Source organism: Argiope bruennichi, chromosome 1 (assembly GCF_947563725.1).
Source record: "Argiope bruennichi chromosome 1, qqArgBrue1.1, whole genome shotgun sequence".
NCBI lineage: Eukaryota > Metazoa > Arthropoda > Arachnida > Araneae > Araneidae > Argiope > Argiope bruennichi.
In genome coordinates, this window is record NC_079151.1 from 64,335,699 (window position 1) to 64,358,531 (window position 22,833).

General features: G+C 27.5%; 1 protein-coding gene across 3 annotated transcripts in view; it reads right to left on the minus strand.

Moving 5' to 3' along the window:
- Nucleotides 1–22,833, minus strand: part of LOC129983861 (sister chromatid cohesion protein PDS5 homolog A-A-like) — a 91,900-nt gene that overhangs the window by 62,472 nt on the left and 6,595 nt on the right. For 2 of the 3 annotated variants that reach the window (XM_056093707.1, XM_056093568.1), the window contains exons 2-13: nt 15,035–15,155; nt 10,728–10,928; nt 10,560–10,646; nt 10,350–10,459; nt 9,855–9,981; nt 9,670–9,750; nt 8,079–8,210; nt 1,985–2,100; nt 1,771–1,865; nt 1,533–1,678; nt 1,135–1,289; nt 142–255 (exon numbers count right to left, since the gene is read on the minus strand). In XM_056093707.1, the coding sequence (XP_055949682.1) occupies nt 142–255; nt 1,135–1,289; nt 1,533–1,678; nt 1,771–1,865; nt 1,985–2,100; nt 8,079–8,210; nt 9,670–9,750; nt 9,855–9,981; nt 10,350–10,459; nt 10,560–10,646; nt 10,728–10,928; nt 15,035–15,127 (1,457 nt within the window). In that variant the 5' untranslated portion in view covers nt 15,128–15,155. The remainder of the gene's footprint in view (nt 1–141; nt 256–1,134; nt 1,290–1,532; nt 1,679–1,770; nt 1,866–1,984; nt 2,101–8,078; nt 8,211–9,669; nt 9,751–9,854; nt 9,982–10,349; nt 10,460–10,559; nt 10,647–10,727; nt 10,929–15,034; nt 15,156–22,833) is intronic. The other variant, XM_056093638.1, reaches the window with a different exon arrangement.

Consider the following 22,833-nt stretch of genomic DNA (forward strand, 5'->3'; position numbering starts at 1 on the left):
TGCCATAAGAAAATATGGCATTGATGAAGAAAATGCAGATGTAGATGACGAATATGGAAATGAAGGAAATACAAAGAAAGATCAAATGAATTAAAAACATTCTTTAATAATTTTATCTAAAAAATATAAAATTCTTCTTACTTTGTTGAATAATCATCGAGTGTAGCAAACAATCGATATAGCACTTTCATTCTTTTTTCCATAGGGGTTTGATATGGGACGAGACAAGTTTGTAGAATGCGTTCAACAAGAAATCTAGAAGAGATAATATTTAATTCTATGTATTTATATAAATAAAATTCTTATATTTAAAGATATTAGCTATGAGATGTGAATAAAGGCTTCAAAAAATTAAACACATAATAAAATTATAAAAATATTTACATGGAAAATATGTTTTGAAATCAAAAGTTATTGAGAGAAAAAATTAATGTAAGATTTTCTGTTTGTTCATTAGATGCATTATTTGTTACAAAAAAAGATAAAAATAACCATTTTATTTAAATACTTATAAATTTCCAAAATTTTAAAAGTTAACATTCAAATAAAAGGGCGTATAATGCATAAAAATTAAATATTCAAAACCCTTAAGTGATATGAGTAGATTGAAAAATATATTTAAAAAGTATATATTTTTTTTATTTTACATTAGATTGATTAATAAAATAAAGTATAAAAAGGAACTGAAATATTTCTCATTCTAACTAATTGAATACTGTTATCTGATAATTACTTTTGAATGCTAATAATGAAATGAGGTAAATAACTATAAAAAATAAAATTTAAAAATTTATGCAACAAATTTCATAAGTTATGATTTTTAATTTCAGAATTTATATGCACTGATCCATAAAATGTGTATTAATTTTTTTTCTCTTATTTAAGTTTTTACTGTTATATTAAATATCTAGTGGGATTAAATGTTGCTCAAATATATTATGCATAAATTTTAGTACAGAATTATCAAAATACTTTCCAAGTGCTGCAGTTTTAATTGAAAATAAATATTAATTATAATATCAAAAATTATAAAATTTGCTTAGGCTGACAACGAGCGGCAAAATTTTTATTATTTGCATTCATGTAATATTACAAAAGGAGAGACATTAATCAATAAGGTAAATGTGAATTTACCTATCTTCAAGAGCTGACTGATAATAAACATGTAAAACTTTATTTTTCACAAAACCGAGTTTTTCCTCTGAATCTGGGTCTATATATTCTGGATCAACCAAATATTGTTTGTAAAGCCTTGATAAGCCTAAAAGAGCTTCTTTTCGCACATGGAACTGTAACAAAACAAATTATGTATATCATACAAAAATAACAAACAACTCTAAAAACTACTTTCAACTTTATGTTTCCTTTACAAAAATTATAGAATATTATTCTTGTATAATTTAAAGTACATATAATAGAAAAATGTTCCAAGTACCATTAACCAACCATTTATTACAACTTTTTATATTTACTTCCATGTCCTAACAATTTTCACTTATTATTTGACAACGTAAAGATTATGTAATGCAAACCTTTTTGTCTAATGTTCTCTCTTTGATATGTTGAAAAGTGTCTGCACTGAGGCAGGTAAGATCTTTGCTTGCAGCATCACATACTGATATAACTATCTGATGACGGACATCTTCATCTGCATCTCGATTACGTTGTTTTATCATATCTATAAAGGATTCAATATAATATTTTAAACAAAAATTTGTTCTCGTAATTCAATCAGTACATTGAGAATGAAAAATGATTGAAACAAAATACCTTCTATCTCGTTCCTTGAACCCGGTTGATTCCAAAGTAAATTAGGAACAAATTTTGTGCAAAGTAATCGGACATTAGCACTTACATCAGTGAATCTGTAGAACAATTAAGAATGTAATTTAACTTGAAGGTCAATTTGATCACACACACTCTATCACAATAAGTAATTTAAAATAATTTTAATGAAATACAAATAACGCAAAAATCAAATTACCTGGAAAGAAAGCTAGCCCATAGAGATTGATTTTCATTTATCATATTGGATACTTGTTCTGAAAACATCCTAGCCACAAGCCTGGTAACCATCATACGCTCCTGTTCATCACTCGTCTTCAAGTCAAAAGCATAAAGTATAATGAGGTATCATCAACGAAGAAGGACAAATTTAATTTGCAATAGTAAAAGAAAGCGATATTTTAAAAACATTTATAACTAACATCAAAATTTTAAATAAAAACATTTTTGAATTATGATCATCCCAATGAAAGCTCGCTAACTAAAGAAATTAGGGACAGTATTGTACAAGATGTGACATGGGGAATCAAAATACATTTCTCCTCTTCATTAATCACCTTTCCATTATGATCATGAAAATATAGCTTTTAACATACTTCACAATGGAATTTCACTACTTATTTGACTTAAATTAATCATATATATTTTGATACTTAGTTAATAAAATAACTTACTTAAATTTTAAATTTAAAAATTGATATAACAAGAGAAAATTAAAAGGAAATTTTACTCAACCAGTATTAATTATTAGAGTGAACCTAGGCTTAAATAATATAAATTTAAATTTTTAATTTAAAATCGATTTTCTCATTTTTAAAAATTTTTTATTTTCTTTCTCCAAACTTAGAGAAAAATTATAAAATTGTTTCTATATTTTCAAAAAGAAAAATTCCAAAAAAATGAACATAATTTGAATATAATTTTTTTAGTATCATTAATAATTATTTAAAAATTTATTCTTCTTTTGAAGAGATTTAAGATTGCCTTTTATTTAGATGCTTTATCGACTGAAAATATCTTATGAATTAACATTCTGATTCACAACTACTTTCTTTAAAAGATTTAATCTTTATAAATTGCAAGGCAAAATTCAGATTCTAATGTAGCTATAGGAATTGTCAAAATAAAATTTTAAAAATACCGATTAATAATATTATATCAGTTTATAGACAAGTTGTGATGCTTTCAAATATCATTTGAATGACAAATTCTAACATAACTTGTTATTTTTTGAAGTTATTGAGGCATCATCTTAAGTCCAGATTTCTTTAACCATCAGCTACGATTCCATATCTGCTCATATAGAATAAAATTGTGTTTATGGAAATCATGGCATTTACTTCTTTCAGATTCTTTGACACATATAAGTAATAAGAACCAAGGATGTGATTTAAAAAAAGGGGAAAAAAAAGAGAAAAAAAATGTAACAAAAAAAAAACATGAGGGGAAAAAATGCAAAAATAAATTATCAATCCAATTGGCTTTTATATTCATTTTAAAATAATTATAAAAACAAGAAAATAACAGCAAACGATTTCTCCAATGACACTTTAAGAAATATAATGCCCAGGACAAATTAAATTTATATAGGATAAAAAAAAAAGGGCAGGGAAAGCCAGCATTTTATTGTAAATATGCCAAGTTAATAAATATTCCTTTAATGGTCAATGGACCTTTGTGGCATATCTGACACATTACAGGCCTTTTGTTTCTTCATGTCTTTCACTGGTGACACAACTAGTGTTTCACAATTTGCTTTTGAGTATCAGTCACAATGGTACAACAAGTGGCTTAATTTTATGTACAAGACTCAGATGTGGAAAAAATGCCTAACACCTGGCCAACAAATGAGTTGAAAAAGGAAACCATTAATTTTTTTAAAAAAATTCTATTTAAGTTAGTTAGAAAATCTTTGCCCTTTTCTATCTTTATAATTAGTTAATTCGAAGATTTCTACAGATGAGAAGCGACATTCAAAGTTTCATGAATTCAAGTAAATATAATGACTTTAATTAGTTAATTCGGAGATTTCTACAGATGAGAAGAGACATTCAAAGCTTCATGAATTCAAGTATATATAATGACATAAGGTATAGTCTTGACATTCATGTTTCCAATCTGTCAGATGCTTTTCTTTTTTCCCCTCTGAATAAGCTTTTTTAGTATTCATCCCCCAAAGAATCCAGAATTAAACTTTCTGATATCAGAATACAAATTTTTGTTTGAAAAATCAAATTTGCAGAAGCTATTTCAAATTTACAAGCCTACAAAAACATTTTTCACAAATCTGAGCTTCCTAGCAGCCAGTGATTATCTTTTTCATACCTCGTGATCAAAATAGTAAAAATGGACAATCTTTTTGGCAAAATTTTAAAAATGGTTGGTAAATTTTGGTCTATGGCAAGGAAAACTTCAGTTTGACAGTCGAATCTTTATTTCACTTTCCAAAAATATATACGATTCATATTTCTGTATAAGAAATTAACCCTTTTCAACATTTTTAACATATAACAAGTCATCCCACATTTCAATTGCTTGTTCAGAAATAGCAGCATTCTGTAGTTGTAAATAATATGAGAAGGATATTTAAGGCTCTGAAAATTTTAGATGCATGATTCAGATTTTCATTTGTGGATTCTTCAATGTTGAAAGATCATTTTGAATTTGATCATTCAATAAGTCAAAACACTTAAATATTTACCCATTCTTAGCTCTCTAGAACATAGAAATTACTGACTTCATTTGTAAAGACTTGTTGAATACTTTATCAAACATTAAATTATACACATTAAAATTCGCCAGATATTTATATAAAAATACTCTTAATGTAAAGAGTAAAGTTAACTGATTTTTAGAGTATTTTTTTGGCCCATAAGAGAACTTTTTAATTTTACTATCTGGAACATTTACCTGAACAAGTTTGAAACTTCCTTGTGCACATTTCAAGGATCATGCAACTAACTAAGCATAATGATTGCTTAATAATATTATCTTTAAATGCTGAATTTGTTGAAGCTTCCTTAGCAGTTGTGTTGGTAATTCTGCTTGCTCTATCTTGCTCCAAATTATATTCACAGAAAAGATTGATGATTGGCGATATTCCTACATCAACATCTCATTATTTTGTTGGTTGAATAATCAAGGCATAACTAAATCACAAACTGCTTTTATCTCTTCTCTCCCAAAAATTAATGCATATATATTTTGTCTATCTTTCTATAACTTTTCAAGAAATCAAAGAAAAATTAAATACTTCTCTGAGAAGTGAAAAATTAAACTACTTCCTGATAAAAAACTAAAATCTAAAAAAAGAAAATAAATGAAGCAAATGCTATTAACTGAATGCCTAACATTCTTCATTCCCCAAAGGATATCAAGTAGGGATTGCAATACCGGTATACCGAATACCGGTATTTTGAGCCATTTCTACAATTTTGTAATACCGGTATTCACAAGTTTAAATACCGGTTTCTAGGTAATTATTAGAAATTTTTAAAATTGTCTCTATTATATGTTCAGGGATTGCCAACATAGCAAAATAGTATACGTTTTTGTTTTTATGTCTCCCTAACTGGCGAAATAAATTAGCTAATTAATGGCTTAATTAATTTCTTAAATCTAAATTAGCGAAACATGGATTATCCCTGAAAGAAGATATTGTATCCATAACGACTAATGGAGCAACAGTTATGAAAAAATTTGGAAAGTTGATTGGTGCAAATCAGCAATTCTGCTATGCTCATGGAATTCAATTAGGAGTAATAGATGTATTATACCAAAAAAATAAAGAACAGAAGAATCAAAATATTGTGGATATAGAAACTTCGGATTCCAACTTTGAAGAGAGTAAGAGTGAGAGTGATATTGACAATGAAGATAATGACAATGTAATTGTGGAAATTGATATTGCTAATGAGAATGAAATATTAACCCATCAAGAATTGCTTCCTATAATTTATAAAGTTCGAGAAATTGTTAAGATATTTTAACGTTCCCCTACAAAAAATGCCATATTACAAAAATATATACTAACTGAACACAAAACAGAATATATGTTAATAATAGATTCTAAGACACGTTGGTACAGTTAACTCCTAATGATGGAACGGTTTTTGAAATTTAGAAATCCAATTCAAAAAGCAATAATCGACTTAAACCTGCAAATTAATTTTTCAGACAGTGAATTCGACTTAATATCCAGAACTATATCAGCTCTACTTCCAATAAAACTGACTATAGAGGCATTATGTCGGAGAGATTTTAATTTATTAACAGCTAATGCAACAATAAATTTCATGTTGCAATCATGAGAGAACAGCACACATCACTATCTAAAGAATTATATATTACATTGAAAAATCGCACAAAGGAAAGGCATACCGAAATAGAAAATGTCTTATGGTATTTACATAATTATAATGATTTTAAAAATGAAAATGTAAAAGAAGAAAAGAAAATAACCAATTCAATTCTGATTAAGTTTATAGTAAATTTTCTTAATTTTTTTTACCCACAAACCTATCCACATGCAGAAGAATTCGGTTCAGTTATCGAAGATTATGATGGTACTAATGTCGATAGTGAAAAGGAATTGTCTCTTGAACAAAAATTAGAATTAGCGATAAATAAAAAAATGTCAAGGAACCAAAATACAATACAGATATCAGCTATATCCAAAACCATCCGACGAACCATCCATTGAATATGAGGGATTTAGAGGTAAATACTTGGAAAAAGTACATCGCGTATTGCTAACAGTACCACCAACTAGCGTAGACGCCGAAAGAGCGTTTTGGACAGCTGGTAATTTTTGCACAAAATTACTTTTCAGGCTTAATGACAGTACAATTGATGCATTATGTTTTTAAAGATCACTTTTCAAAGTACCACAGACTGAGTACTGATATTTACACTTTTTTGTGATTTAAATAAATAAGATGTTCCCTTACTTTTTTTGTGATTCTTTATATACTGTTATAATTTAAAAATTACAAATAATTTTATTATGATATTTACACTCTAATAAAACTGGCAAATAAAACAAAGAAACACCTGTGTTTTCTTTCTTTTTCTAAAATTTCTACTGGTATTAAAACCGGTATTAAGATCTAAAAAATACTGAATACTGGTATTGAAATTTTGGTCCGACATTGCAATCCCTAATATCAAGAACAAAGTCAAATAGTTACTTTTAAATTAAAAGTATAAGGAAAAAGGATTTCGTTAATTGTTGAAAATAGATCCAAATATTATGCACAAATTAAGAAATTAATAATTACATTTAAAAACTGGGGAAAAAATGTTTGTGTTACTGCAGTATCTATAAATGTACTATTTCTAGCTTTCAAGGAAAAGTGTGTAGCTTACTGAATTGAAATGTTTGCATTCAATACTGAGTATTTAATTTCATCCATTTCAACAGTAGTAAATCTGATCTAAGGTTCAATAAGGATAAAATAATCAGTAATCTGATCAAAGGTTAAGTTATCTACAGTCAAAACTAGGATTGTAGTTAAAACTAAAATATCGATGTAAATGTTTCTTCTTTTATCGGAAGCAAATTCAATTTTTAAAAAATGCATAAACACACAGCATACAAAAATACTTTTTCAGGAGTTATCAAATTAAAATTATTTTAAAAATTAAAAAAGCAATCACAGTAACAGAAGTGAACAATAAAAAATGGTACAGCAGTTTGGCTGACAACCTAAAATAGATGTAAAATTGTGGCTTTTATTTATTAAAATTTTATCATGCGCTAGTTCAAACATCACTTTCACCATCTTTCCGAAAGTTTCGTTAAAGTTGTTGTAAGTCATATTCATCAGCTTATTGCTTTCCTTATCATAAGGAAATTCCAAAACTCTGTCATACCCTTGAAAGAAGTCTGTTTGATGTTGATATAATCAATTTAGTAGCATTAAGCTGCAGATCCATAGAAATGACTGCACAAAACCGCCGATTGTGCGCATGTCTGGTTCAAAATGTTCTCATCAGCAATTGTTACCGATTTTTAAATATTTTTACGAATTTCATTGATTCTTCCAGCTAAATAAAATTCTGACTTTCAATTTCCTGGTTCTATCCAAACCTTGCCATATGATACTAACATCTCTGAAACTCTATTTTTAAGTGCTTTAATTTTTCACATCATGACTTCTACTGCCTTTTTGTTTTCAAATTGTTCTAGTCTCAAGAATTTTAGAAGAAAAATTAATCCAAGCAAAAATTACTAGAACAAAAGAATGGAATATGTTATTTATATACAGGATTATCAAAACATAAAAGCTTACTTTTAATTTTCCTTCTAATTGTGGTATCACAAAGCCCATCATGCTACTGTCGATACTATGCAACTCGAAAATTAAATCACACAGGCGTTCAGATACATTAGGTTCTCCCAAATAAAATTCATTTGTAAAATACTGTAATAAAGAAAAATATTTCAAAATAGCAATTAGATAATTCATATAATTTACTAATATTATCAAAAAAATTCAACATTATGTAATATTATGCATTAAAAAAATTATTATTGAACTCTACAGAATATTTCCCTCAATAGTCTAGAGCAATTCTGAATACTGCATCATCTTACAATTTCCTACCAGTGAGTGACATTTTGAATATAAGAAGGATTATTCAATCCATTTACTTCAAATGACTATATTACCACAAGATTTTTCGATGTTCAAATGTATTTTAGTAATATCATTCTTTTTGAAAATTTCGGAGCAAAACAAGTCACTCAATTTCTACCAATAAATCTTAAGAACTTTATAAGAGTGGATAAGATAAATTATCAATGCATTTTTCTATAATTATACAATTCCAACAAAAAAGCTATATGTAAAAATCATATTTATTCTCATTATAAATTATTCCTTAAACAAAGTGTTAAGAATGGAAAGCAATAATTTTAAATAGCTTTTCGATTAATGCACTTAATTGTTCGAGCTATTTATATCATATTATACGCACTATCAGGCATCCTTTTAAAAGAAAAAAGAGGATATCTAAGAATTATCCTTATTTTCTGCTAAAAATGTTATTAATATAAATAAACAATGCAAATATATTTAAAGTTAGTACACATATTATAAGCACTATCAGGCATCCTTTTTAAAAGGAAAAAGAGGATATCTAAGAATTATCCTTATTTTCTGTTAAAAATGCTATTAATCTAAATAAAAAATGCACATATATTTAATGCTAGAACATTTCTCCAATGACTTTATTCATTATTAACTCGATCTTTCAATGAAGCCAAAATGACACATACTTATATCAAATACATAATTTTTTCCCCCATCTTTAACTGCTTCCCTTATCAATTAAAAAAATTACCATATATTTTATGGCATTATCAAAACTCCCCGAGTTTGCTCTCCACATAAATGAGAAAAGTTAAATATTAGTCCATTATATTCAATCTCTTCACAATTACTATCTAAAAAATCATTCCCATCACTTGCAGTTTCGATCTCCATTTCTTAATTTGTTTTCAAAGTAACTATCCTTACTTATTTGCTGTCACAGTACACACAATCAAGCAAAACACATATCCAATGCCACTATTCAATGGTAAAAGGCTCCAACAAAAATAGGCAAACTATCAAAGCAGAATATTTTCTCTCTTTTTAAGCTTAAGGAAAAATAAAAATGAGATAAAATAAATTGTACTGACAAATTCAACTACGTCAGTTTCCTCAACATGATAACTATTTGCAATATATATGAACCTGAGATAATTGAGGCAAGTCAGGGAAGCAGTTAAAACATCATTATCAATTCATAAACTTTATTTACTTTTATTAGTTATTAAATTTTTCCTTAATAAATAAAATAACACAAATTAAATTAAAAATAAAGAAAAGAACCTACTGCTTGGACATATATGCCTATTGAAGGTGCTGTTTTCCTTAATAATTCCTGAGCCAACTTACATGCATTCGTATTTTGAGACTAAATTAGATTGGAAGGGGAAAAAAAAAAAAAAAAAGATTAGTTTTTATTTATTTTAATTCAATCAAGATTTTGAATTTTCATCATAAATTCAGAACACTTACTTTCATTGGTTCAATAATATGATTAAAAATAATATTAATGAGTTCTGCTGGTACTACATCAGCTTCGTTTATCAAAGGGCACAACAAATCCACAATGATGCGTTGCAAACTAAGATACTGATCATCACTAGAAAGAAAGAAAACTTTATATAACTTTCATACAATGGGCAGATCTAGTGTGATTCTACAGCATAGTGACATGGTTTTTTTTTTTCTCCCTATCAGATAGAGAAAAAAAATTAAGCACCTAGATAGAAAATTATCACTTTTCAAGGCCCTTATAGCAAAGCAAAATAAGCAAGGACTAGCAAAAATAAGTAGTTTTTAAGGAGTTTTAATGATGCTACACACTCTGTTAAAATATAATCAGAGAAAAATTAGAAAAAAAATATTATCAAAATCATAACTTTTTAAGTAAAAAAAAAAAAAAAAAATGAAACCACATAGAAAATCTCTAAACACACATTGACAAAAAAGAAAAAAAAAGTAACATACTCGTATACATACTTGATGATCTTAAACATGAATTTAAAAAGTTGACACATTATCCTCTGACAATCTTCCAGATCAAAGCATATGGTGAATGTTTTCACCACAGAAAGATTCTGCAATTAAAATAGAATTTAAAAACAAAAATTGTATTTCAATCTTTTTATTCTTTATGAAATAGTGTTGTTATAAAACACCCTAACTTTAAAAACTTACCTCTAATAAATAGAAATAGCGTTTAAAAGATGGATTACGAGGATTGTTTAAACCTTTTAGCTGATCAATAAAAAACTCCAATAGAATCTAAAACACAAATGAATTCATTTTATTGAAAAATAATTTTAACTTCATAAATTTGCTTTTATAAATATGAACTAAACATACTTTAATCTGATATTCATCTCTATAAGGTGCATCTGGAGCAGAAATACGAAACATGTCAGCTATGATGCAAGCAACTAGAAGACGCACATCTCTACTTTTATGCTCCAGAAATTTCTCAGATATTAGGAGATGGGCTAAGGGCTCATAAATGCGAGCATTTTCTTCATCCTGGGCCATGCTTTGAAATGCCACAGCACATTCCTGAAATTACAAAATATATACAATTTCCATTAAAAATGTTTTTTCATCTAAATGATTAAAATGCAGTCAAGGATTTTATCTTCCAAACAGAAGTATGACATCAGTAAGAATTCCTATCAAATCAAAAATAATACATCAAAAGTTAATACACTTATAAAAGACTGCAATTTTTTATATTACCAAGGGACAAAGTTTAATTGCTTTGATACAATATAAAGAAAATATTTGAGTAAAAAACAACATGAGAAAATTGTAATATTAATAAATCTAGACTATTTTAAAAGCAAAAATGCCTTATTTTCATAATAGTAAGTTTAAGAGATTAAAAAACACTTATAAGGGAAAAAGATAAAGAGGTATAACATTTTATAATGAACATTATGACAATTCCTGAGACGAGGATGCTTCCCTCTCATCAACAACAGAATATATAATTAGTATATCTAAAAAATAAACCATGAGTGATTTTTTAACTGTACAAATATGATTTTATGGTTGATTGGTTTTTGGACTACAGAGTTTTCAAGGTATACATAGAGTTTTCACATTTGTTCTGTTCAGACAAAACAAGTGGGAATGATCTTTTTGAAATTATCTTGCATGTCTCTCATAAATGTATTTGTATATTATTAACCACATGCTATAAATGAATACTAATCAACGTATTTGTGTTCAATCTTTGGTGATTAATGGCTGGGATTCGATTACTAAAAAAAGAACAGAAAAACTAATGTGCATTTTGGATGACTTTTCTCCAACCAACTGGAATCAAAATTTGACACAGGACCACAAAAATAGTCATAAAATCACATATCAACTATCATATATTTAAGCCACTGCATTTTATAGCATTTACATGCTTGTGCAAGTTCAAACTAATAGATAGTCAACTTCTTAATGGATCTGGTTCTATATTTGATAATATCTATATTTAGATTTAATCTGTGAACAGAGCTTTATTTATACAGCTTTTTTCATTTTGGAAGCAAGATAAATGAATTGCGTTAACTTATATTTAGGCAGCTAAACACATAGAATTCCTCTGAAAGGATTTTATTTAAAGCTAGCTGTACCTTTCAATGCACAAGCATTGTTGTGGCTCAATTTGGTTAAACAGAAAAGAAAGTAAAGGGAAAGTGCTTGTTTCCAATACATTTAATTTCACAATGCTTGTAAGTCTACAATATTTTTACTGTATGCACAATTCATTCTGTGTAGATATAAAGATTTTCTGATTATCTGACTAGAACAAATAATTGCCCATTTCAGAAACAATCTGTGTCTGGATATAAAAATACTTGCCTCACTCCTTTATTTATGATGGTGATCATAGTTCACTCTATTGTGACCATAAGAAATAAAATTTTACAGCAATATGTGTAAATTCCCCACTTCTACAAACCTTGGACTCTTCTACTTGTAAGTTACGCCTTCTTGCTTCATCTTATTTCTGTTTGGTTCTGATTGCAATCACGTAAGATCTTCATGCAGCTTGATACAGACCTTCTAGAAAGCTCAGTTTTGCTTCTGGAATCTACAAACCAGTCGCACACTTTGACTGGGTCCTCCTCATTTACTTCACCGTGGCTTGCATAACATCTTCATCCAAAAGATTTTATCAATTGTCATATAAAATGTTTTCACTTTCTTTCTCCATAACTGTTCATAATTTTTATCAACCCTATTTTTGAAATTACTTTGGTAAATTAATCTCTGTAAAATCCATCCAATCATATAATTGCATTTCTTACAATATTTACACCTTATATTCTTAGGCACTGGAGTTAAGACATTTAGTACACCTTATGTTGCTTCACACCCAACAGATGGAATTACTGCTTTGTTTGTTTTTCAAGGGGAGAAAAGCATATTTTTACATATTACAGGTGTGATTGTAAAAAATTAATGTTGGTTTCTTCATTACACAATAATTTATTGATAGTGAAGACTTGCTTAGGTGAAATGACTTGAATACACGGGCTGTCTTTTATATGGTTTATTGATTAACAGAAACAAAAGGCATGTGATTATGCCATAGTGTAGCAGGCCTAGAGAACTACACATAAAATTTCTGCCAGGGAGAGAGCCGAGATCACCCCCCCCCCAGTACACACGTCAAGTTCACTTCTTGTCGAAAAAAAATATATATATATATACTAACATCAATAGTGAGACGTGATATTTACATCATTGACAGCTAGCTCCACCCAGGAAGACCACGTGGTTAACTGAATTCTTAACAGTGACATCTGTGTAATAAGTATATAAAAACCCACCTGTATTCGAATGCAACATTGTATAAAAATTTCAAAACAATCAATGAAGAACTTTCAGAGATAGTTGATTTTAAACAAATGAACATTTATATTTTTATTTTTACAGATTTTATAAGAATCTAAGAATTTGATGTAAAGACCAAATAACAAATTTCATTTGTATAACTCAAAGTGTTTATATTATCATGTTCATAGACTAACCAGGCATAATTCCAAGAATGTGCTTTGTGGACCCAAAGAGATCCGAAACGTGGAGATTCATCAATATCTCGAGTTCAAATTTTTGGACGAGTTCAAATTTGGATTTTTACAATACTTTCTCTTTGTATACTTCATAGACAATAAAATAAAATAATAAATTCCAAATAAGTCGTATGGATTACCTTAACAGTATTATGTGAATAAGATAACAATCAAGTCCAGGAATTAAGAAGTCCAGTTTTCACACCATTATTAAAAATTTATTACCTTATATATTACAAATATGTATAATTGCGGATTTATAAACAGGGTTGCCAGTCAAATCTAGAAAAAGAAAAAAAAGAAAAAAATTCCCCGTGTTTTCCCAGTACATATATTCAGGATATGAGCAAATGCGTGAATAGCACTCATGTACTAGTTATAATGGAATACAGTTTTAAGGAATAGAAAAAGCAAGGAAAGAAAGCAATATTATTTGAAATAATAGCACATTATAGTTAGGCTTATATTTAAAAAAAATTATTATCTAGAATTCAGAAAGAAAAAAATTTATATTTCAGGGAGGAAGAGGATATATTACCTCTACTTCATGTCACATAAAATTAAGGACTCAGATGAAATAAAAAAAAAAAAAAAAAAAAAACATTTTTATCATCATGATACAAATAATTTAATGATTACTTAACAGAAAACATTACAAAGGGATATTTTTATTATTTATTTATTCATTCATTCATTTTGGCCAATTAATGTATTTAGACATCTTTCTGGAACTTCTTGAGATTTTTTAGCTGCCAGTTTCATAAAACTAATGGATCTAATCCATAAATAAAATAAGGCATCTCTGTATGGTCTAATGTACAAGCTATTTCACTTTCAGCAAATATATGTAGAAATATTATCAATATATCATTGAATGCATTAAAAAATGAATATGACACAATAAGTTTTAAACCTCATAAAAATTCAGCTTTAAATTATTGTTGTTGATTTAAAAAGTTAGAAATCAGTTTATTTTGGACATTAAATTTGATGTATTTAGATACAAAGTCCAACATCAATGATGACTCTTTTGAAATGGTATGCAGTCTTGTATGTTTTCCTCTTTTAGTATGAGCAGTAAATGCTTGTTTTCCAATATCATTTAGGCTTATTATCTTCTCACAAAGCGGGCAGTATGCAACAAATGGATTTTGAGGAATGTCTCAAACTCATTCAACAAATTCCTTTTTTTTTTAGACTATCCACATTCTTGCACTGTAGCTTGCATTCCTAGATTGGGCAGCACAGAGCAATTTTCACATTTAAAAACATTCATGGAAACTTTTTCCCATTGATCCTTCATGTGTGGACGGAAATAATTGTAACTTAAAATCTCTAATGAAATTCAACAAACAATCATAAGAAATTTAACTTTTGTAGTGTAATTCATGTCTGTTCTCTTATTCTATTGCACAGAAAAAAAATCACAAAAGAAGAGACCATGAATTTTAAAAAGTCTTATAAATAAACAAAAAAGGGGAGGGGGCTTTAGTATAACAATAAAACCAATGACATTTGTCATGCAAGAAAAATTCTCTATATTCAATAAACATATGATTTTTCAGTAACTAAAATATTAATACTTACCTTTAAACGTCGAACTAAATCATCAGTTGAAGTATCTTCAGTCAAATCTCGTACCCCAGATGGGTATACTAAACCTTCCATTGATGAAGCCATGTTTCATCCAACCCAAACTCAGAACTACCTGAGGGAATAAAAACAATAATTGGAAACATTTCAAAAGAGGAATATATTAACTGAAATATGTATTTTTCATGCTTTTTCATTTGCAAAGCAACAGCAAAAAATGTAAGTAGCGTTAAAAATGTAGTCATCACAAAAACAAATAGAATACCTCTAACTTTATTATTAATTATTGCATCTTCACAAAATTGGTGTTGATGGAAATGGTTTAAAGGGATAGGTTTGTTCAGATGGACTAACTGAATTGATTAACAGTTAATTAACTACTATCTACAACTACTAGAAGATAGCAATTAATTTTTTTCCTTCAAAAGTTATTGATTAGTGAGATGCAAATACCATAAAGATATTTTAAGGCATTAACAGTTAGTATAAAAAGGACATATTTTATCAAATTTACTACTTTAAGCTATAGTAAAAATGATAAAGTGATGAACTCTCTTTCTGTTATGCACTGGTTGATGTAATCAAGACAAAAAAAAAATACAAATGAATTGAAACAAGCACATTATCATGCTACAATATCTCGAACTAGAGGTTCGAAAACTATGTTATTTCATAAACGCAATTGCAAAGAGAAAATTACAAAATTCTGAAGCAATCATTTTATGGATAATTTTAAAATATTCTCAGTTCATTTAAAGAAATTTATCAATGTGTGCTCAACATCAAGCCACTTAGCATATAAATAAATACTAATTTTCTTATTTTCAGATTAAGTAATTTATTAAATCATAGAAATGATACAGATTTCCTTGGATATCTATTTCATTTATTTGCAAATAATAATTGCTTGCAAAGAGTAAAAATAAAACATCCCAATTGTCAATCTATTTTGCAATCAAATTTGATATTGTGTGTATAGGGGGTAAAGCACTTATTTTTAAAAAAAAGCAAAATTCATATAAAAATTATCTGATCTGTAAATAAAGTTAATAATTAACTTACTGCATTATTGTATTGACCATTAAAGCTTGTGCTTCATCAAATCTAAACTTATAAATGCAAATAAATTTAATATATGGTCACTCAAAAAGTGGACACTGTAAATCAACTTTGGGAATTTTGCAATTTTAGTAAATATTTCAAAATTATTTGAGGTATGCATACAATCTTTTGGATGTCGGCATTTTAGCTTGTCAGCTTTGTTCCCATGTAAAAATTTTGCTACATTACAATTCATTTTTTTTTCTCACATAAAAATAAAATATTAAATTTGTGCTATTTATGTTATTTTATTAAAAATGATAATTTTCATCCAGTGAAAAAATTTGAGAAATATATAAAGTTTCCAAAATATCACCAAAAGTTAATGAATCATTTAAAATTGGAAACAAATTTTCCACTCCCCTATTACCTTTGAAATTATCAGAATGCCATGAAATTTCACTCAGAGATTAATTTCATTATGATAAATAAATTCAGTAAAAAAAAAAAAAAAAAAAAAAAGATAGGTAGATACGTTTGATGGAAATTTTTTGAAATAGTAGCTAATTAAAACTATGTAAATTAACTTGGCAAATCAGCTTGTTTATCTCAATAAACCTGTCCCCTAGAATCATTTCCACTAGCACCAAATTTGTGAAGATGCAATAATAATAACAAAGTTACAAAAGGGTTTTTTTTTTTTTTTTTTTTTTTTTTTTTACAACTATACCACAAACCACCTCTGAAATGTCAGATTGAAAAGTATTTTTTCTAACATAATGTTTTAGAATAGGATACTTTTCTATTTCTGTAAATGTTAAGATACTGAAATTAAATTCACATTTAATTCAGTAAATGTTGAATTCTTGCCATCACTGAAATCCTATTCAGAAACAAAGTGGCAGATAGTAAGATGAAAATATTCAAAATTGAATCAATCACAGAAACATCTATATAAACTTTTATCAAAGCAGACAAGAATCCTCCCCCAGTAAGTTGAAAAGAGAAGATTAAGAAATATTTTTTAAAATTAAAAATGCAAAAAAAAAACATAAGTAAAAATAGAGACAAAAAAAATTATCAATTTAAACCTGTTTTAAAAAATATTAAATCATATAGTCTTAAGTGATCTTCAGTTTTATATAATTGCACTTCAAATGAGGCCATTTATAACATCTGAAAATAATTATGCCTTTTAATGGGAAGAGCAACAATTATTACCTATATTCATATGAATGTAGATGAAGACCAATTTCAATATGCTAAATTATCTTTCAAAAGATTATGATAAACATGATGATGACTTCTATTCAGAACCGTAGATTAAAAATTTTTGACATTATTAAAATCAATGGAGTAAAAAAAAAAAAAAAAAAATGATTTCTTCAAATAAGCCCATAAAATATTATTTACTAATTGAAGAAATATATGATGTGATCGAAAGTGCACATGTGCCCATAGGACATGGTGATAGCGGCAGATTTAAAATTGAAACTTCACGAAAATATGCTAACATAACAACTGAGATGATACATTTTTTTTTCATCAATGTGTGAAGCAATGTATCAACAGAAAAAAAACTATAAAAAGGAAAAGTTTGGTTTCTAAACCTATTATTCACTCAGAAATGAATAGTTGCTGCCAAATGGATTTGATTGGCATGCAATCTCATGCAGATAATGAATTTAAAGTTATTTTGTTTTGCCAGGAATTTAACAAAATTTGTGTTACAACGACCACATCAGAACAAAAGAGCGGAAGAAGTTGTGTTGCAAGTACTTGATATCTTTTTGATATTTGGGGCTCCTTGTATACTGCAATCTGATAATGGAAGAGAGTTTGTAAATTCAGTTATAGATCAGTTACATACGCATTGGCCAGAATTGAAGATCGTCATAGCTAGTCGCAGGGTTCCGTTGAGAAAGCCAATCAAGATGTAGAAAATATGTTGATGAAAAATAATAAAACTACAAAGTGGTCCTATGGTCTTCGTTTTGTCCAATTCATGAAGAAAAGAGCACTACATTCAGGAATTAAACAATCATCATACAAAGCTATGTTTGGAATTGAATCAAGTGTTGGAATGACAACTTCAACCTTGCCATCAGACATTATAAAAACTATTGAAATCGAGGATGAACTCCAGAAAATTTTCGAGGATATGAATGCAATTGAACAAGCACAATCAGGGGAGCATATGCTTGCTAATAAGTCAACCAACATTTTTCTAATTAGAGAGGGAGACAAAGAAAAAATAAAGCAAGCCAAACGAATGAAAAAAATCTCTGATGCAACACATCCTGAGGTTGATATTCGAATTAATGTTGCTTCCATTCCAGATGTTGATAAGAGTAAAAGCTGATTTGCAAAATCTCATCGGTGTAGGGCTTGAAAAAAAATTAAGTTGGCCTGTACAAAATTGGTAAGATAAATGGAGTTCTGAACAAGCTGTATTCAAGGTAAGAAATGATATTTAAATTTAATTAATTCAGTGTTTATTCAATAAATATATACAATTTACATTAACTTTAAATTTTATAAATATTTATACAGTAGATTACATCTATTCAGGGTGCAAGTTTGATACAAAAGTTTAACATATTCACTGATTTTCAGATCTGAATTCTATGTATCGCCTCAAATTTTCTTAAATAAAGAACAAGTACCAAATCGGGAAGTTTCTCCGAGAAAAGCAGCAAGAAAAGGAGCCATAGGAACTGGACAAGGGTTCATCCACTGTTCTTATAAAAAACACTGTTCTTCAAAGAGATGTTTCTGTATGAAAAAAGGGTTCTCTTTGCAATTCTGTGACAGTAGTTTGCCTTGTCGAAATAAATAATCTATAATAACGGTACTGCTTTAAACAATATCCAAATAAAGTATTTTCTTCTTCAATCTTAGTAGAACAGTATTTGAGGGGAAAAAAACCTAAGTATAATTTAAAATAATAATTTAGAATAGATGCAAATAATTTTGTCTAACAAATCAGTCCAAAACACGAATAAAACGATTATTCCTGGCTCTGCCAATTAGAAAGCATTTTCTCTAGTTAATTCGGGTTTTCCCTGGTTCTGCCAGTTAGAACGTGTTTTCCCTAGTTAATTCGGGTTCTCCCAAGCGCTGTCAGTTAGAACGCGTTTTCCCTGGTTAATTGACATTTTGACTGATTTTGGGTTTTCACTGTAACATATTATATATATGTTTATATTTGTTGTGTTTGACTCAAAATTTTTTTTAACTAAAAAGTTTAAATTTTTATGAAATTGTTTCAAAAGCAATCTTTCCAAAATTGTTTTAACATTTTGTTTCCTGGCAACTAATTCTAGAAAGATTTGTTATTCAAGTTACAATCTAATTTCAAATTTTTATAAAATTCTTACTTCTAAAATTATGCAGCACTATACTAAGGAATAAGAAAAATAAAATTTTATGCAAGTACTGAACAAAGAAATAATATTTAACAAAGTAATTGCCTTACGTATATTAAAACATTAACTTAGTTTAACTAAATTTCTTAATTGATTTGGCAGAAATAAATGTATTACAATGAAATTTTCAGACACGGAGAGAAAAAAAAATTTATTAAAATTTCAGAGACTAGATTTCTAATCTTTAAATTTTTACTTTCACTAATTTTTTATAACACTTCTATGACCTTTTGAATGAATAGATTTAAAATTTCTTCCGATACAAAAGATCAATGGCCGATTTTCAATTAGGCAAATACTTAGGGATGCAAAACTGAATCTACAGGTAAGTAAATTAAAAAATATATATTAGCCTGATTACTAAATAAATAATTTCATAAATAAATAACAAATTCTATGAATTATAAAATATTAACACCTTATTTAACATAATTGGAGAAATTTACATCTGTCTCATGAAATTCACATAATTATTGAAATATTTATAGACACTTAAAGTATGTACATGACATTGAGTATGCATGAGTCAATCAACTCTAACACTCTGACTGATTGTGCCTTAATACTGCTTATGCTTAAAACAGCATTTGTTAATCCAAGCAAGCAGCTTCCGAGCATGATTTATTAGTTATCATGATTAATATATGGTGTAATAAAACATTAGTTATGTTTCAGATCATTTCCAATTTCATGAATATTTTCCATTTGTTATACAATATAAGACATTATAACTTTTATTAAATGAAAAAATAAAATAGAAAAGAATTTATGCATTGCTAGTTACACACATTAAAAAAAATGAAAAGAACCATTCAAATATCCCAAAAATAACTTGATCAATTTCTTAGCATTAAGAAAATACTACAAATGGAATAAAAGATCATGATTTGTCAATTTATAAAGAAACTAAAGTTACACATAAATTTAAAATATTAATTTTAACAGAATGAAACAGAATCTGAAAAAAATATCTTAAAACTAACAAAAGCAATGAATCTAAAAGTTTGCCCAGGGCCCATTCAAAGATTGAATTTAATGCGGATAGACCTGCAAATGAATCTAATATGGAATAAAAGCTCATTGAAATTAGCTTAATAGAACTTTAAGTCTCTAAATGCTGAAATTATCCATCACAGTAAAATAATTAGAGTAATTAATATATATATATATATATACACACACACACACAATACAAACATGATTATTCTGTTTAAACAAAAAAAAAAGAAAAAAAAAGTAAAGCTAAATAAGACAGTATCGATGCCACATTCAAACTTCAGGGAATTTAATATTCAAATGTACAGGAAAACGTGGAATTTTTGGAACACTTAATAATGGAAATATTTCTGGAATTTTAAATTTATTTTTATAACTTGATAATTTTAAAAAATCACAGAGGAAAAACTAGTCACCGCTATTTATCAAAAAAACTTGCATAAAATTCTTAGAACTTATAATATAAAAGAATCTCCAATTAACTAAACAATTTAGATTTATTCAAGTGCTAAATGTTTTCTGAGTGCATCAAAATTTAGAGGGCTAATCATAAAAAATAAAAAAAGTCACAGAAATTGAAATAAATTCTTAATAAATCTGTTGTAATAATTAAATATTTTTATTTATCTGCAAAGAAATGATTATCTATAATATATAATTAATTTTCCAAGAAATTTTCCCAATTTAGTTATTTTTTTAAAGATGTAAATATTTATTAGAAATGAATACATAAAAATATATATTTTCAAAAGTTATTAAAAGAATGTTCCATTGTGCTCCTTTAATTATTAGAATGTTTATAATAATCAAATTTCTGCTTCAATAATATTATGTTTATGCAAATGCCAGGCAGTCTGGAGTCATAATAAATAAATAAAAGCATATTTTCACAATAATAAAAATAAAATAGATTAAATTAAAACATTAACATGTTGAAAAACTTGAACTTAATTAATACATTTAATAAAGGGGGGAGGGAAGAAGAGCTGCACAACGTATATAACCTAGGGCTACAAAATGTTTAAATCTTGCTTCTGCTAGACATGATAAATAGATGCATTTCAATTACAAAGAAAAAAGGAAAGAAAACGGAAAAGAAAGGGAAAAAAAGTTATAATTTACATTCAATTGACCAAAAAAAATTATTCAAATTATATATAATATCAAAACATTATCGTCACTCAAAATACAAGGGACCAGAAAAAAGATTTCAATTACTGACAAATTCGAGTTAAAAATGCTCAAACTAGCTAAATATCGGTGTAAGTAGAATTACCTGAATTAACTTTAGGAATTAAAAATGTCTGGATAATATTCTAGAATCTAAGGAAGATAACATCAATAGTATTTTTGTTTTGTGATAATAAAAACATTATATGAGCATTTCTCATCATGGTATCTCCCAAGATTTTCATATCTTGTGTAATGGATTCTGCAATCTTCCTTAATCTTTCAGGAAAGATTAGAGAATTATATCTCCAGCTTGTGTCAAATTTGTATAGTTTTATTAACTTTAAATAAAAGTTTAATGAATAAAAAAAAATCTTTTTTTATGGGTGGCTTTCAAGAGGTGCATATACAATTGAGAAAATAGTTATAATCAAATGACTATATATCTTTACTGAGAATTATGTATATTTCAGCAATTTCTTGGTTAATTTTTTTTCTGTCAGCAATTATTTTCTCAAAATATAATGAATTTACATGTAGTTGACTTCCATTATTTGTTAAGTTTCAGCATCATTAAGTTTCAGCGCTGCCCCCCCCTCATTGTTTTAAAAATAATTCAGATAAATGTTGTGATTAATAACTCTAATTTTGGGATGACAGCCTTTGTAGCTAAAAATCCCTAAATTCCCCTCATTCAAACAAACAAACTCTAATTTTTGAGGCCAAGTTAGACTTAATCCTAGGACTGACAAAATACACGAGAGAAAGTAAGGGGGGGGGGGGGGTATTGAAATATTTATGATAAAGATCCAAATGAAACGATTTGTTTAATTATAAGAATAAAGAAGCATGACGAAATTCTCACTTGCTTTTAAGTATACTGAAATGCTCAAAATTAATATTAAATGATGATGAAGAAATTATTTTTTGCTCCGATTTTTTAAAATGATTTTTTAATTCTATGCTGAATATGTTCTCATGAAAATATTCATAATTTTTTCATTTTAAAAGCATAGTTTATAAAAGTTAATAGCTGCATATGTGAGCTGCTCCTTATAATCATATTAAAATACAGTTTAATTTAAAATTTTCTGTCATTTGAATGAATGAAATTTAAAATTAGAGATTAAGGTGAAAGGTTAAGAGATAAGGTTTAGG